The sequence below is a fragment of the Bufo bufo genome, chromosome 2 (assembly GCF_905171765.1).
Source record: "Bufo bufo chromosome 2, aBufBuf1.1, whole genome shotgun sequence".
Classification (NCBI taxonomy): Eukaryota; Metazoa; Chordata; class Amphibia; order Anura; family Bufonidae; genus Bufo; species Bufo bufo.
In genome coordinates this window covers 219513588-219530254 of record NC_053390.1, presented here as the reverse complement: position 1 = coordinate 219530254, position 16667 = coordinate 219513588, and the positions used below count along the sequence as shown (strand labels likewise).

The 16667-nt window shown below is 43.3% G+C and overlaps 1 protein-coding gene across 1 annotated transcript in view; it reads left to right on the top strand.

Annotated features, from left to right (window-relative positions):
- The window catches only part of NCOR2 (nuclear receptor corepressor 2), a 450727-nt gene that overhangs the window by 105041 nt on the left and 329019 nt on the right, over window positions 1-16667 (top strand). The window contains 1 exon segment of the mRNA XM_040416221.1: window positions 7514-7710. Coding sequence (XP_040272155.1) covers window positions 7606-7710 — 105 coding nt within the window. The 5' untranslated portion in view covers window positions 7514-7605.

Here is a 16667-nt window from a genome sequence, read left to right as displayed (position 1 = left end):
CTCAGGAAGTCATTACACCTCATGGGCATTTAGTTCATCTAGACATGGACTGCTTACATGTATGGTAAGTGAGTCAGTGTTTACATGGGTATTTTTAAAGTGGTGATTTCTCTTTATTGCCTGTTTCCACCTGGGATTAAGGTTTTTTCCTCTCCAATAGTTTTCATTTTGCTAACATATGATCTAAAGTCTCAGCTGAATTTATCCCTGGGGAGACAATGTCTCTTCTGTTATTGGATTGCAAGTATGTGCTGTGTTTGCCTTGTGGCATATGGACTTATCTGAACAAACTCTTTTTGAAACGTTTGCCTTAAAGACCCTGTATTACTATGTGGGTATTTGTGGGGCAATTCTGTACATTTCACAGTTCTGAGTACAGTGGTGGTCATCCCTGACCAGGTTTGCATATTTTTTTTCTGAGCCATTTGGTATAAAATACAAGCAGACCTTAATAGAAGCTGAACCTTCACTAAACAGTTGCTTTAAGTTTAACCCCTTACAGCAAATGGCCGTAACTGCAGATCTATTTTTGCGGTGATTTTCAACAAATGGGTGTACAGTTACGTCCATTGGATGGCATGGGCACGGGTGCTGGGCCTGCGACATTCACAGCAAGAGTTGACTGTAATACACAGCTTGATTACCGGTACACAGGCTAAGATCGGAGATATCTGATTATAGCTGTTTAACCTCTTAGAGGCCATGTTTCATAGTGAGGGTGACATCTAAGGGTTTTGGCAGGGTAACGGAGGCCCTAATCACCCCCTACCCCTGGGTGCCGATGGGTTGCAGTAGTAGCTGGAGGCTTAACAGCCCTTTGGCTGCTGTCTTACTACTTCTATTAGGCCCTGCCTATGGCCCAGTCCTTAAGAGGTTAAATACACCATTTCTAGAAAGCATATTTTCAAGTGCACTGTGTTCTGAAAAGCTTGCTTAGGGCCACAGGGTGACATTCAGAAGATGCCTACTTAGAGTGAAATATGACCGTGCTGTGTAATGTTCCTTTGTCATACTGCTTTAGGCTCAGTGCAGGAGTCTTAGATTTGTTGTCAAGGCTGGAATTGGATTCCATCTATTGAGTAAGGCTTTGGAAAGCCTTCACTGATGTCAGGATCCAGTCTCATCCTTGATAACCTATAGTCAGCTCCTGCATTGTGCTATAAAACAGCCTGGAAACTTGTGCTGTATAATCCTGAAACTTGTCACGCTTTATTATCTAATATCTTATGACAAAACGATATTTACTTGTATAACAGATGACCTGTCACCAAGATTTCCTCTACAATGCTAGGTTCACATCTGTGCTTGTGGTTCTGATTTAATGTTCCATTGACTATAATGGGGTTGGTCTGGTTTCTATCGTGGTGTCCCTCGTTTTACAGGAAAATATATATTTTCAGAAGTGAGCCTAGTTAAAACCACCTTGGTTGATCTGAAAACCTCCTTAAAATTGTAAAATTTGACCAATTGCAGCACCTAAGACCTTCTAAAATGTAACGAAAGTCGCACTGTAAGCAGATGACCACTCGTGTCCTATAGAATATTTGCTGAGCACCCCCCCTGGTCTTTTGACTGACATGGATGACATCGGTGGATTAGGATCCCACTCAGTACATGGACCGTACAGTATTACAGTGGCCCGGCAGATGTTTGAAGGTGGTGGAACACAATCTCTTTCACTACTGACTGTGGTGGTCTATGCAGGGCTTTCCCTCCACACGCATCACACAATGATGGCAATCAAAGGAGGGGAACTAGATTGAAGTCTTTTTTGGGTCTCCTGTATGAGATGACAAAGCATATAATCTAAACTCCACAAATTATGTAATATTAGACGTGGAATTGACTATAGCAGAAGATTAATCTACAAAATATATGTGGACAGATACTTTTTCACTAAAGGGGGACCATAGGCATAAGATAAATGTCGACCCTCTATAAACATGCATGCTCAGATTGGTTAGATGCCTATGTTTATTTCACCAGCACCAATTTTCTCTACCATCTTAATTGTTGGATGCTAGGTTTGCTTCTAAATAAGCTTCAGTTAATGTGTCTTCCTCTTGAGATTTGCAAGCATGTAGTAATCTAAAAAGAGGAAGGAGGGGAGGATGGTAAAGAATAAGAATAGCCTGGCCTCCTGGCACCATGCCACTAAACTCGGGTAAGAAAACAAATGTCAGATATAAGCTGAGGACAAAGCCACCAGAAATATGTTAACTTCACAAAATCTAGACAAGAGGGGAAGTCTGAGAGAATGAAGAGCTCTTGATGATAACTGCACGTTTGAAGGCACCTTCTTGATGCAGAATGAGATTTTACAGAAAAATGTGTCATTTGCAGTATGTGCAGTACAATGCATTATTTATTTAGTCCCAACAGACCACTGTGGCTTCATATATCCGATAGACTATCAACTAAAAAAAGTTCGTACCAAGGTTCAGCTATACCGATCTTTGGTGGTGCTCAATGCAAAAACAAGCCAATAGTGTCCATCCGCACTCGCCATACAGTAAAGAGATTTTATTGCATATGCAGGTACATCGGGTGTGGATGACAAGGCGATGACTGTTTTGTGCGTTCCCGCACTCCATCTTGGCTACACAGTCACACCTAATCTGCCCCTTTATATCGATGTCGGTGAAAAGATTTACATATAATTACAAACGGCACATAAATACATATAAGAGGCTGACATTGTGCATTGTCGCATGAAATCCAACATTCATTCATCACTACTCAGCGATCCTGGCCGCGACAGGTGTCGTGTGCCCAGTGTCTCCATGTAGCCCTTGCCTGACTCAAGAATTAAGATACGACTACATTATTACTTATTAATTCATTCCGAACAAACCCTTAAATCATTTCTATCATTTAAGCCGAGCATACCTAGAATCAGAGTTTTCATTATTATCTTGGCCTTATTACGTCTATCTACTCATGCTTTTGGCTGGTGAACCCTTACTAAGCCAATAGACTGCATATATCCCCATTATGAACCAACTTTTGTTTGTAGTGAGCGCACATGCTCCCCAAATCTATCACCGAAGTAACCATGTACACATCAATAATTACCTCCTGGCAGAATGCCCTGAAGCCAGTTCTTCCTATTATTATGGTCTTTTACATGGCTAAAGGATATTACTGGTTGATGACTTGGCTTCAAGGGAACCCGAAATCAATTTTATGCTGAACTCACCGAGGACAGCATAAAGTAGTGTCTGACGAGCCGATTTCAGCGATGTGTCACTCATGAGTTAAAAGTCAGTGGTTGCTGAGAATCAGCATTATAATCATTGCAGCAGAGGCTGTGAAAAGAGTCCAATCTACCTGAGAAGAGTCAGTTATTCATAATCTCCTGCTCTCCCCACCGATCTGCTGATTGACCGTCTTTTCCTTAGGGAGCCTTCACACGTGGCAGATTTTGTGGCAGAAAATTCAGCGACTGAAAATCGGTTTCATTCATTTGAATGGGGCAGCAAGCACATGGATTTCTGCAAGCCCCATTAAGGTGAATGGAACTGATTTTCTGCCACATGTGAAGGCACCCTAAGGAGAAGACTGCCAATCATCAGCAGATGGGCAGGAGATTATCAATAGCTTTGACTCTTCTCAGGTAGATTGGACTCTTTTCCAGGCCTAGGCTGCAATGATTATAATGCTGGTTCTCGGCAACCACTTACTTTTAACTCATGAGTGACACAACGCTGAAATCAGCGGATCTGACACTACTTTATGCTGTCCCCTGAGTTCAGCATAAAATTGATGACCGTTTCCCTTTCAGGGCATTCTGCCAGGAGGTAATTATCAATATGGACAATGTCACATCTGTGATAGTGTGACATTGCTGATATGTGAAGTTGGGAGATTTTGAATTTGGAGTGACGGAGGTAATTATCTGTAAGACACTGTATGTGATATACACAATAATATGCACATATGGCCTATATTATATAGGCAAACCCATAAGACCTATGCAGGTGAGATTTGGGGAGCATGTGCGCTCACTACAAATGAAAGTTGTTTTCCGGAGATTATTTTACTGTGGATGTTTCATAATGGGGATGCCGGCTAAATGCAGCTCACCAGTGAAAGCATGAGGAGATAGACATGGAGAACTGCTACGTAAGGAGATACTTGGTTTAAATGATAGAAATGATTTGACCGTAGTTTTTGAATTAATTAAAAAGTTATACTGTACACGTATCTTCATTCTTTTGTTAATTAATGCACAATTTTAGCCTTTTAAATATATGTATTTATGTGCTGTTTGTAATTATATGTAAGTGTTTTCACTGCTGCGGCTACAAGGGGCTGTGAACCAGATGGAGTGCATCTTATCCACATCTGATGTATCTTCACATGCAATAAAGAGAAGTTTTTACCGTATGGTGAGTGCCATGCATTTCATTTTGTCTTTTTGGGCATTATTTATTCAGTTAGTGTGATACTGAGCAGGGTTTTAGATCATCCAAGTATGTAGAGGGTATAGAAAGGACAAGTGCATTCCTTCCTGGCCGATAGGGCTGTAGAGTGGAAAAGACCAGACAAACCAGTATGCTTCAATGTTTCCTTTTGTACTCCGTGCCAAGCTCACTGGCCTATGGAGTCCTGTTATAAATAGGGATGGAAAGGCACAGCCGGGGTGACTCTTATTTCACGGGTCAATACAGCATACTCTGCAAATGGTTGCACAAGAGCATTTGATCATATGAGGCCTACTGTTTAAAAGCTGGGCTTACACATGCCTATTTCTGACCAGTTTCAGTATGTGTTAGTCTACTTTTACACTCACGTTTTGGCTTTCCGGATCAGTTTGCATTCTGAATGGAAAAGGATCCCCCTCAGAATGCATCAGTTCAGTCTCCATTCCGCTTTAGTCCTGGCGCACAATGTAAGTCAATGGGGACGGATCCGTTTTCACTGACACAATCTGGAACAATAGAAAACAGATCCGTCCTCCATTGACTTTCAATGGTGTTCAAGACGAATCCGCACAAAACGCGAGTGTTAAAGTAGCCTTAGACTGTTACACACTGAGATCTTTTGCTAGAATTACCATAATTCTTGTCGCCTCATCTGCTTGGATCTTGGTAAAATGAAACTTTTTCTATTCCCTGTAATAGTTATCTTGAGATGCTGTTTATGCTCTAGGAGTCTAGGGCATGAAGGATATCCTCCGCCACTCCAGCTGTGCTGAGACTACAACTCCTAGCATGCTCCAGTCATGTTTATGGAGTTCTGAGAACAGACAAGCAAGTGTTCATCTTGGGAGTTGTAGTTTTACCATAGCTGGAGAGCCAGAGGTTAGCCATCACAGCTCTAGAGTCATAGTGATCTTAGGGGCTTTTTTTTTTTATTGTCAGACCATTTTTCTAGTAGATGAGAGATTTAAATCTGATCAACTGGTCGTATACAGACCATAGAGTAACGTTAGTCTGGGAAAACATGTAAAGAAAATGGAGCATGTTCTACATTTAACAACGGTGGCTCGTGGTTATCCCTGGGGTCCTAGGTTAAATCCAACCAGGGACATCTGCATGGAGTTTGTATGTTCTCCCCTAGCCATGCATCAAGTTTATAAACGTGGTGCAGGTCTAGACGGCCTACGTTTATGCCATCTACAGGATTCGTAACTGCTCCATTTTCAATAATGGTAACAGACATTTGGACCATTCTGCCTGTTTGTGGCTTCTTCAAGAACTTTTATAAATTGCGAAATGAGGCTCTCAACACATTTTATGATCTTGCAAAAGAGGGGCCACAGCATTCCAATAACCATCCTAGTGTCTGCCACAGAGACTTAATGGGGTTGTCCGGTATTTTTTTTATTTATTGATGGCCTATCCCTAGAATCTGCCTTCAATATCTGATCGGCGGGGGTCCGACATCCGCGTCTTTCATCTGTTTGTGAGTAGCTCTGGTACTGGAAGTACACAGCTCCGTCCATTGTGTAGTGGATGGAGCTGATTACCCCATCACAGCTCCTATTCACTTCAATAGGAGAGTTGTAACCATCTCTGCCCTCTATACAATGGACAGAGCAGTGTAGCTCCAGTTAATGTGAACATGGTCAATTTAAATAGATATTAAATTGCAAAAAAATATGTAACTAGCTAAATCTACCTTTTTTTTTAAACTTTTTTTACCCCTTCTATAATCAGTTTTTTACAAGATAATTCCTAAGTGAGAAATAAATATTTGACTTGGTTATGGAGGCACAGGTCCCTGGCTGGGAGGCAGTTGGCGGTAAGCTACTTTCACACTCGCGTTTGGTGCGGATCCATCATGGATCTGGACTACCGCATCCATTCAGATAATACAACCGCATGCATCCGTTCAGAACGGATCCGTTTGTATTATCTGTAACATTGCCGAAACGGATGTGTCTTGAACACCATTGAAAGTCAATGGGGGACGGATCCGTTTTCTGTTGTGCCATATTGTGTCAGAGAAAACGGATCCGTTTGGCTCAGTTTCATCAGATGGACACCAAAACGCTGCAAGGAGAGTTTTGGTGTCCGTCTCCAAAGTGGAATGGAGACAGAACGGAGCCAAACTGATGCATTCTGAGGGCAAAACTGATGCGTTTTGGACCGCTTGTGAGAGCCCTGAACGGATCTCTCAAACAGAAACTAAAACGCCAGTGTGACAGCAGCCTTAGTACCAGCTGCAGTGAATAGTTGTTGTTTGGAGAGGTGCAGACTTCTGATTTCTGAAGAAAATTGCTGAAAGTTTTTGCTTGGCTGATAAATAGATGAGGTTTAGTTTTGCATTCATTATTCGGTCTAGTGTCTCTTAAAATCTGCCTGAATCAGAGGGGGATACGATGCGAGGCTAGGGGGAAACACAGTGATTAAGAGCTCCAGCTATTGCTTGTTCAAGTTGTATCTGTTAGCAGTAGGTAAAAGAGCGGTATATCAGCATCTTCTGATCTGCGGTTCAAGGAAAGAACTTTCCCCTCCCCCATTTTGGTTTCACACCCCAGCTACCGATTCTGACACCAGCATTCAGGGCACATGTAAACTGCAGAAAGGAAGCTGTGACAAGTGCACATTGCTGCAGTTTGACCAGAGACACACGAGTGTGCGGAGCACTGAGGTGCAGGTTCCTTGACATAGGAGGAAGTCTACCGGCTGCACCTGAATGGTTAACTCTGGGGGAATGGCTTAACACCTAGAGACGACATGGGTATGTGTGATGGGCGGTATGTATGTTTCCAGTGCTTGAGCGTGGCCGGTGCTGAACTCTACATTGAGTGTGTGTTTCCTGTTCCCTGTCTTTACAGGTCTACAAATATTCTATATGATCGAACCAGGAAAATACCTTTCTCAGCAAATGGCATTTTCAAAATGGAGGTTGGAATCTGTAGTTCTCCAGCTGTCATGTGTTCAGAAGCAATAGGGCTATTTACTAAGTAATGGAACTTGTGACCTCATGTGTCTTGTTGGTTGGATGCTGTTGGTAGATACTTCTTTAACCATTTCACCTGTTTTCTTTTTTTTTTTTTCAGAGATGCGGTGATACAATCAAAATCATCCCATGATCCTCTCTGGCCTCTCATCCCTTTATTAAGAACATAGAGTTCAAGTCTGTTGGCTCACCATGTCTGGCTCTACCCAGCCAGCTACACAAAGCAGGAGGGCTGCGGAAGCCCGATACACTCCACATGCTATGTCGTACCCAATACAGTTATCGCGTGCACATACGGTAAGACATTTGTGTTATACGTTTACTTAAAGAGGATTGAACCAATTGGGGAATTCTGCATAGAGGTGATACTCGTTCAGAGTGGAGATCAGCCCCCCAAAATTCCCTCTCTTTGGCTCTGAGGTACCTGGCACATCCTTGTTTTATATGAATGGCCCATTGATATCTGTGTGTGCCATGTACTGCTCCATTGCCCCAGTGGTGGCCCTGCAGGAGAATTGAACACACACTGCCAGGTTCCTAAACAGGCTGTCCCAGCCATAGGACACCCAGAGACCAGCTTGTCATCAAGGGACCCTCCTAATAAAGCAAGGAATGTCCACCATGAATAACCTCAAATAACATTGTCCGCTTAGGCTACTTTCACACTCTCGTCCACAAGCGGTCCAAAACGGATCAGTTTTGCCCTAATGCATTCTGAATGGAAAAGGATCCGCTCAGAATGCATCAGTTTGTCTCCGTTCCGCTCTGGAGGCGGACACCAAAACGCTGCCTGCTGCATCTTGTTGTCCGTCTGTTGAAACCGAGCCAAACGGATCCATCCTGACACACAATGTAAATGGGGACGGATCCGTTTTCTCTGGCGCAATAGAAAACAGATCCGTCCTCCATTGACTCTTAATGGTGTTCATGACGGATCCGTCTTGGCTATGTTAAAGATAATACAAACGGATCCGTTCTGAACGGATGCATGCGGTTGTAGTATCCAAACGGATCCGTCCATGGCGGATCCACACAAAACGCGAGTGTGAAAGTAGCCTAAGTGGGACACCTCTGAAGATTACCTGATGTTGCTCCTGGTTTCTAGATAGATTTTAGGCATCTTTATAACGTCATATTGTTATCTGTAATACTGATTTATCATAGGGACTTGAGACAACACATTTTTTGTCTTTTGGTTGAATTTGTCCTAATGTTTATTTTAAACATTGATCAATATAAAGACTTTTATGAAAAAAGCGACCACTTTGAAGTTGTTATTGCTCAATACCTCCTGCCTGTTGGACACAATGCACCTGGGTCTTATCTCATCCAGCCCATTTTACGTTTACTTGTTTACTTGAGGTCTAGTCAGTTTCTTTTGTATGTTTCAGAAAACGTCTGTTTGATGTTGTTTGTTCAAGATAAAGCGTGTTTCCTATGGAAGGAGATAAGGACACTGCTTTCAGAAGTGTCTGTATTTCCTTGGTCACAACTGATCTTCTTGTAAAGAGACGACACATTCAGCTATTCAGCTGCTCGCTCAGTTTTTTTGATGACAGCTTTTGGTACCTATGTCAATCGGGTCTTATTGGACGTATTCTTTTCTTATATATTACTTTAGGTGTAATGGGTCATTCATTGGGCTGGCTCCTTTTTTATCTTCAAGGGGTTTTCCATAATAATGCTCCTTCTAATTATGCCCCATAGCCTGCATCACCTGTTGAAAGATTCAATCTTACCTGCTCCCTGACGCTGTTGTCCTGCCACTACAGTGCTGTGTCCTGGCTTCCACTCGCCCATCTTCTGCGCACCCTCTTGTATTCTTCCAGCCGGGGATGGACATGGTCACATATGCGGCTGCAGCCAATGTCTTGCTTCAGCGGTGACATGTCCCCAAGTGCCACGTGACTGCAAAAGTGAGTTATTGGCTGTAATGGTGCCCATGACCATGTCCATACCCGGCTGGAAGAAAACAAGCAGTAGTCCAGCAATGGATGAGTGGAAGCCAGCACCCAGCAGCTAATCCAGAGACAACAGGTCATCTTCACCCATGTTCAGAGCAGGAGCGCACGGCGTCATAGCAACCAATGACGCCGTGCGCTCCTGCTCTGAACAGGAATCCAGCCCGGCATACCACGGACCGCTCTCAGCCGCGGAACATGGCCGTGTGCATTCGGCCTAAGAGCAGTGAATCTGTGGAATAGTCCTCAGGAGGTGGTCACAAAAGGGAAAAAAAAAGGCTTAATGATGAAATATTGGAACAGAACTTGTTTTAAATGTTGATCCGGTGTGGTCACCACTTGCTTTTTATGGCAGTTTGCTTCATGCATTTCCTATGTTCTTTTGGGTTAGTAGGGATGCAACAATACTCTAATGTTTAGCCATACCCCTTCCCTGCATCCACATCATCTCCTATGCCTTAGGCTACTTTCACACTAGCGTTTTTGCTGGATCCGGCAGGGCTCAGCAAAAACGCTTCCGTTACTGATAATACAACCATCTGCATCCGTTATGAACGGATCCTGTTGTATTATCTGTAACATAGCCAAGACGGACCCGTTATATGAACTCCATTAAAAGTCAATGGGGGACTGATCCATTTTCTATTGTGTCAGAGATAAATGGATCCGTCCCGTCTTGCTCTGCATCCCAGGACTGAAAGAAAGCCGCACCTTGCTGCAGTTTGCCCTCCGCAATGCATTTTGGAGCATTCCATTCTATTCAGTTACGTTTTGTTCCCATTGACAATGAATGGGGACAAAACGGAAGCGTTTTTCTCCGGTATTGAGATCCTATGATGGATAATAGAAACTCTAGTGTAAAAGTAGCCTTACTTGAATTTGATGGACCTGTTGTTGTTGTTGTTGTTGTTTCAGCTTTATAATGTAACAGCGCAGCTTTCATATTTCAAGAGCACTATGAGAAATGGAAGTCGTGCTCTGATTAATTGATAGGGACAACAAAGGCAGTTTTGCTTTTAGGTACTTTCATAAATGTACCCCATAAATCCTCTGTCAGGTCCTCATGTGTGATTTACATATTGATGACCTATCCTCATGATAGGTCATCAGTATGAAAATGGCGGGGAGGTCGCGGCCTCCTTACAGTTTACCAAGCTGTGCCTAAGCCATGTGACCGATGAACGTGATGTCAGATGGCCTAGAAAGTGGCCCAATTGCCCATTGAGCTCCATAGCCTCTTCGTATAACTGATTGGCAGGGGCCTGTATGTGCAAGTAGAGTCCAACATGCCTTTTTGTACTGATCATATATCGAAAGTTAACGGCCCATAAATATTAAATGTATGTTGGTCGAATCCATCAATTTCAGTGGGAACAGCCTACTATCTACTGAGTATGAAGCCATTTCAACCCGCGTTCCACTACAGATATCGGGATGGGGGGAAGAAGGATTGAATATGTTGGCATGTGTCGGGGTATCATTCTGATTTTGCTTAAAATGAAGAACATATAAGGAAGGGAAAATGGGTATAATGAAAAGGATTGCTGGTTTCAGGGTGGATATATAGCATTGTGTAGGTGAGTTGCTGTATTCTTTTAGTATAGACCTGTTCTCAGATATGAGCTTACAAAAAATACATAGAACCAACATGAGTCGGCACCATCCGATTGGAGACATAGATAAATGTGATATGAGTTGAATGCATTCCACAAGGCGGTGTTCAATGCATAGTAAAGGTCCAATGTATAAGTGCTACCCAAAAAAATCTCATGCCACTCACCATAGAGTGCAACTTATTTCATAAAGTGCACTTACAGGACAAGAGGTTAAATACACGGAAGAGCAGGGGCCTATTGTCATTTCGCATACTCCCAATGCTTTCTCTTCAGAGAAGAGCATCTGGAGGAGACGAAATGGCTGTAGACCGCTTGCTCTTCTGTGTTTTTACCCTCCCGTCCTGTAAGTGCACTTTATGAAATAAATTAAGTTCCACTTTCTGGTGAGTGCCATGCGATTCTTTTTTGGTCAGATGTGAGCTTACTCTGCGGGCTGACACCTAATGACACCCTTTTAGCAAGTGCACGTGGTGTGGGTAGACAAGCAGGTCTACCTCTCACAAATGAATACACGCCAATGATCTGTTGCTTAGATATAGCCTCAGGGAGGGGAAGTGTTGCTTTTTCTCATTTGCACTTTGTGTTTTTTTTTTTTTAGATTTGGGTTTCCTGTTCTTGGCAACCCGCAGTAGACAGTTTAGAAAAGACCACATCTATGAACTGGGTGATGGGATTTAAGAAAAAAATAGCCTTTGTTGTAACGGAAAGCCTTCTGAGATGATTGTTTCATAGTGTACAGTGTGCATGTACCGTAGCTGCTCACTACAATTCCCTGCCAAGATCTCCCAAGGTTAGGTCTTGTGACCTTTATTTAAAATATCAAAGGAATTGAAGATTTAGGGGCATTAGTATAGAAACCATGGGGGAAATTTACTGGAATTTCATAGACCAGTCTTAGTATTAAGTTTACTGGCTTGAGAGTTGCCTGCCTCTTAATAATTTTGGCATATCACAGGTGGTCTGTGCATCAGAAGCGGACATTTAGGCTGGGTTCACACTTGAGCGTTTTACAGCGCGTTCAAACGCGCTGTAAAACGCTCAACACATGAAAACCAATGCTTCCCTATGGCCCTGGTTCTCACTTGAGCGTTTTACAGCGCGTTTGAACGCGCTGAAAAACGCCCTACGCTCAAACAAGTTCTTGAGCTTCTTTGGGGCGTTTTGACGCGCGTTTGTGGCTATAGGACACTGCAGTCAATCACACAAACGCGCGTCAAACGCGCGTTTACTATTGCAAAAAACGCGCGACAAAAACGCGCGTTAAACGCGCATATCAAATACGCTCAGGTCTGAACCCAGCCTTAGATCTGCTAGGAGCTGGCATAGACTTCATCTTTAAAGGGATTGTGTCACTTCAGCAAATAGCATTTATCATGTCGAGAAAGTTAATACAAGCCACTTACTAATGTATTGTGATTGTCCATATTGCTTCCTTTGCTGGCTGGATTCATTTTTCCATCACATTATGCACTGCTCGTTTCCATGGTTATGTCCACCCTGTAATCCATCAGCGGTGGCCGTGCTAGCACACTATAGGAAAAAGCACTATCCTATGTGCGGTCCTGCAGTCCCGGCCACCAGAGAGGCCAGCGCTTTTTCCTATAGTGTGCAAGCACGGCCACCGCAGATGGATTACAGGATGGTCGTAACCATGGAAACTAGCAGTACATAATGTGATGGAAAAATGAATCCAGCCAGCAATATGGACAGTCGCCATACATTAGTAAGTGAATTGTATTACCTTCCTCTACATAACTGCTATTTGCTGAAGTTAGACAACCCCTTTAAGCTTGCGTCAGTTTTGTGTAAACTGTCTGAAATCTGTCGGCCCTGTCTGCTCACTTCACACTCCCTTTTTAAAAAAAAGTAGAGGGCATGGCCTGATGTAGAATCATTCAAGGGATTCTCTGAGACAGGAAACCCCTTTTCAGATGGCAAGGCAGGGTGCAAATGTAAAAAAAAAAAAATCCAGCTCTGCTCCCTTCACCTCCGCTTCTGGTCTCCCCTGGGCCCTGCCTGCACACGTCACTGCTGAGGCCTCTTGTTGAACCTTTTATATGAATGTCTTGAGTGCTGTGCTACAATGCCCCTTCCCCTGCCTCTTGGTTCCGGTGGTTGCGTAACTAGTCACATGATCGTTGGGAGGGTGTCACACGCTAACTGGACACAGTGGCTGGAATGGAATTTAAAAGGTTTGGTCCAGTTTAAAAAACCCAGTTTCATATACACTATTGGGGTTGAATCCTGAGTTAATAGAGAGGTCCTCCTCTTGGATCTTTGTTTCTTTCCAAGAATAAAGAACAGTTACAAGGAGCATTTCTCACTCTGGAGGATCTGTCCTCCATTGAGCTGGCCATACATATTACATGTATATTGACCGAACCTGCTGATTTTGGTGGGACACGTAGGGCCATCTCATGTGCATGGGGGCCTCCCAACTGTCCCCAATGGCAGAGGTTGTTGAAAATAAGGATTGGGCTCAGATAAGATAAGCTGTTGCCAACCATCTACTGTGCATGGGACTATCATGCATTCCCACCAACTAAAGATGCTTAAATCCAATATGCCTGAACATTTGCTCTTGACCCTTTCATGACCAGGCCCCAAAAAAGCCTGAATGTCCAGGCGACTTTTGGGGATTTTGTGCATGTGGTGGTTTAGTGACTGTAGCTTTTATTTATTTATTTTTTACTTGACACGTAGGACTTTTTATTTGAATTTTTTTTTGTAAATTTTTAGGTTTAATTTGGAGGAAAACCGCTAATTATTAAAAAGTAAAAAAAAAATGTATTATAGCTTTCTATTTTTTAAATATTAAACTGACAAAATTAATTATTCCAATGGGTTTCCTATTTTGTGACGATCGTTTTTATATATAACATGTATAGGTTTGAGAGAACGGGGTGACTATGGTGACGGTTTCTGTTAGCATTTTTTATTTTATATATAATAGGAGCCCCAGTTACAGGGGAAAACAGCCCCCTGTCGGGGCATGACACACAGGCAGAGCTGATCAGGGTCTCCTTATTCCCTGCAGGTCTGCTCCTGCCCCTACCCCAGACACCCCCGGTGGGACTAACAGAGGAAGCGGCTCTGACGCTTCCTGCTCTCTCCACCACGCGCTTGTACACCGCTCTCCTGCCGGCACAGGAGAAGGCAGTAGCGGTGATAAATCGCTCCTGTCTTCTCCTCAGGGTCCCTGCTGTGTCTGTCAGCCAGGACCTCACCTGACCTGCTCCTGCTGATCAGCGCTGCCTGCATGTGTATATACGTGCTATCTGCACGGGGCATGTGCAGATAGGACGTGTATATACACAGTGGGTAGTCGGGAAGGGGTAATGGACACAAACCGCCAGAGGTGTCTGGCAGGGATGTACTCCTATCTCTACTAAGAGCATATGCGTTTTCTGCCAGCTCGACTGTTCATGTGTAAGGGAGTTCAAGGAGAATACATGTCTGCTGAACAAACATTCAGCCGACAGCCATCTAAAGTGTATGGCCAGCTCAAAGGGGTTTTCCTTTTTTTAAAAAATATTGATGACCTTTCCCCCAGAAAGGTCACCAATATCAGATTGGTGGGGGTGTGATACCCAGCATACTGCAGCTTGCCTCATATTCTCAGTATGCCAGTACAGCCACTAAACAGTGTTAAACCCCTTTAAATTGATAGGGGTGTCGGCCCCTAAGGCCCCCTACTGATCGCCCACACAGTTGAGTGCTCTACTCGCCTATCTCTGTATGAGTTTTAAAATGGTATAAAAATGTATGGACAAAATGTATGTTGTTTAATGTATAGTGTGTGTACATTTAGTATACTCTTGAAGGTTCTGAACATGAGCTTTTCCTGCATATCCAAGTCTACGTCCACGTCTCCGGCACCTGACTCTGGTAGTCTGTTCTGTTACCGTATGCAGCATGGCTACACACCATTGGATTCACATTAAGTGTAATAGGATTTAGAGTTGGGCGATATACTGGTGTCTAGAATTATACCGTAGTATTATGGTGATATCACGGTTTCTTAATTACCATGGTATTTTAGTAACGTCATAGGGGCTGTCGCACTTGACAGTGCTGATTACTTCTAACCGCATAGGTTCATATTGACATGTTATGTGCATTGACGCACAACATGTCCCGCCGCAGCGTCTGGTGCACATTACACGTCGGTACACTGAGCAAGTAAGTCAGTACATGTCGCAGCACATGTTGCACAACAGGACCTGGGAGTTCAGACTAAGAGCGTTCACTCCCCAGGCCTTATTACATAGTGTGGGACAGTGGGGCCCCAAAAAGACGTTACAGTATAACTGCTATAATGTATCTTTATTGTACTGTATGGGAGCTACAAGCTGTAGTATCTCCTTGTAGCCCCCGTACTAAATGGGTATTTATCGCTATATATATTATGGCAATACATTTCTTAATATTGTTATCTTGGGAATATTTTTGATATCGCCCAACCCTAGAGATCTGACTGGGATCTAGCAGCTTTTCAGCATAAATGCCGGCTTTCAGCCAGACCGGTATCGCTGCGTCATGTGCGCCATAGCTAAATTTCTAACCCAGGCTAAACTGTAAAAGCAACGTTTCACAACCTGCCTCATCTCCCTAGATCTGGCATTGCTGGATGCTACATGAATGCCGGTCAGCTCCCTTACCTATAATAGGGACCTGCAGAGATCCGGCCACAACCCGGCAAATATGCTGAGAATCAGCCGGACAAATACCACTAAATGCCCTGGCTTGGTTTGATGATCTTTCAGTCCTTGGCTTCTTTACTTCTCGCTGTGATTCGGACAGGATTCGCGTGCGGACCTGCAACCAATAACTCTCATCAGTGGTGATGTGTCCCGAAGATACAAGTCACCTGTGGGTCATGTGCCACTTGGCTGACACGTCGCAGAGTAGAATTCCTTTATTAGGTGCCGCACGCTACTGAGGGTAATTAAAAAAGGACATAATCTTGGAAAAGCCCTTTAAGCAGCTCACTATCCTTAAAGTGACTCGCACTGCATTTGCAGTGCATGTTTTATGTATACACTGGGAAATTGTCCTTTTGATCCTCCTCTGCCAAGTCCTGCAGTACAAGACTACATTTGTCAGAAAAGTTTGGTTCCATCTTTATCATATGCATATACAGCCACTGGGCTATCTAGGGTGCCTGAAAAATGGCCTCCATGTCAAAAACACCTTGTATATGCGTATGGAAACGAAGGCATTTGCTCATCCACTGCTGCTTACAACATATAGATACAAAAAGTGGTAGTGACATGTTCCATCTGTATCGAGCGCTTCGTTGGACTAATTTTTTTTGTATACTTATGATTGGTGTTGAGCGAATCGGTTCGGACTGCTCTATCTGGACCCGATTAGTTTTAAGTTATGATGTATACGTTTGATCTATTGTGTAGCATTGACACAAAAATATGGAGAAATCCAGATTCCATAAAAATCCGTATGACATGAGTTAGGGTCTGTATGCAATGACCCGAAACGCGTAGATGCTGTTGTCTGTGTGTATGGCTTTTTATCTTTTTGTATCAATAAACTACGGATTTTTATGGAAGCTGGATTTCTCCATATTTTTGTGCCGAAATTGGTACACCTGATCCAGGTGTTATCTGTGTTTTTAGTATTTACCCACAGGTGAGCTCGACTTGTGTTTTATAATTGT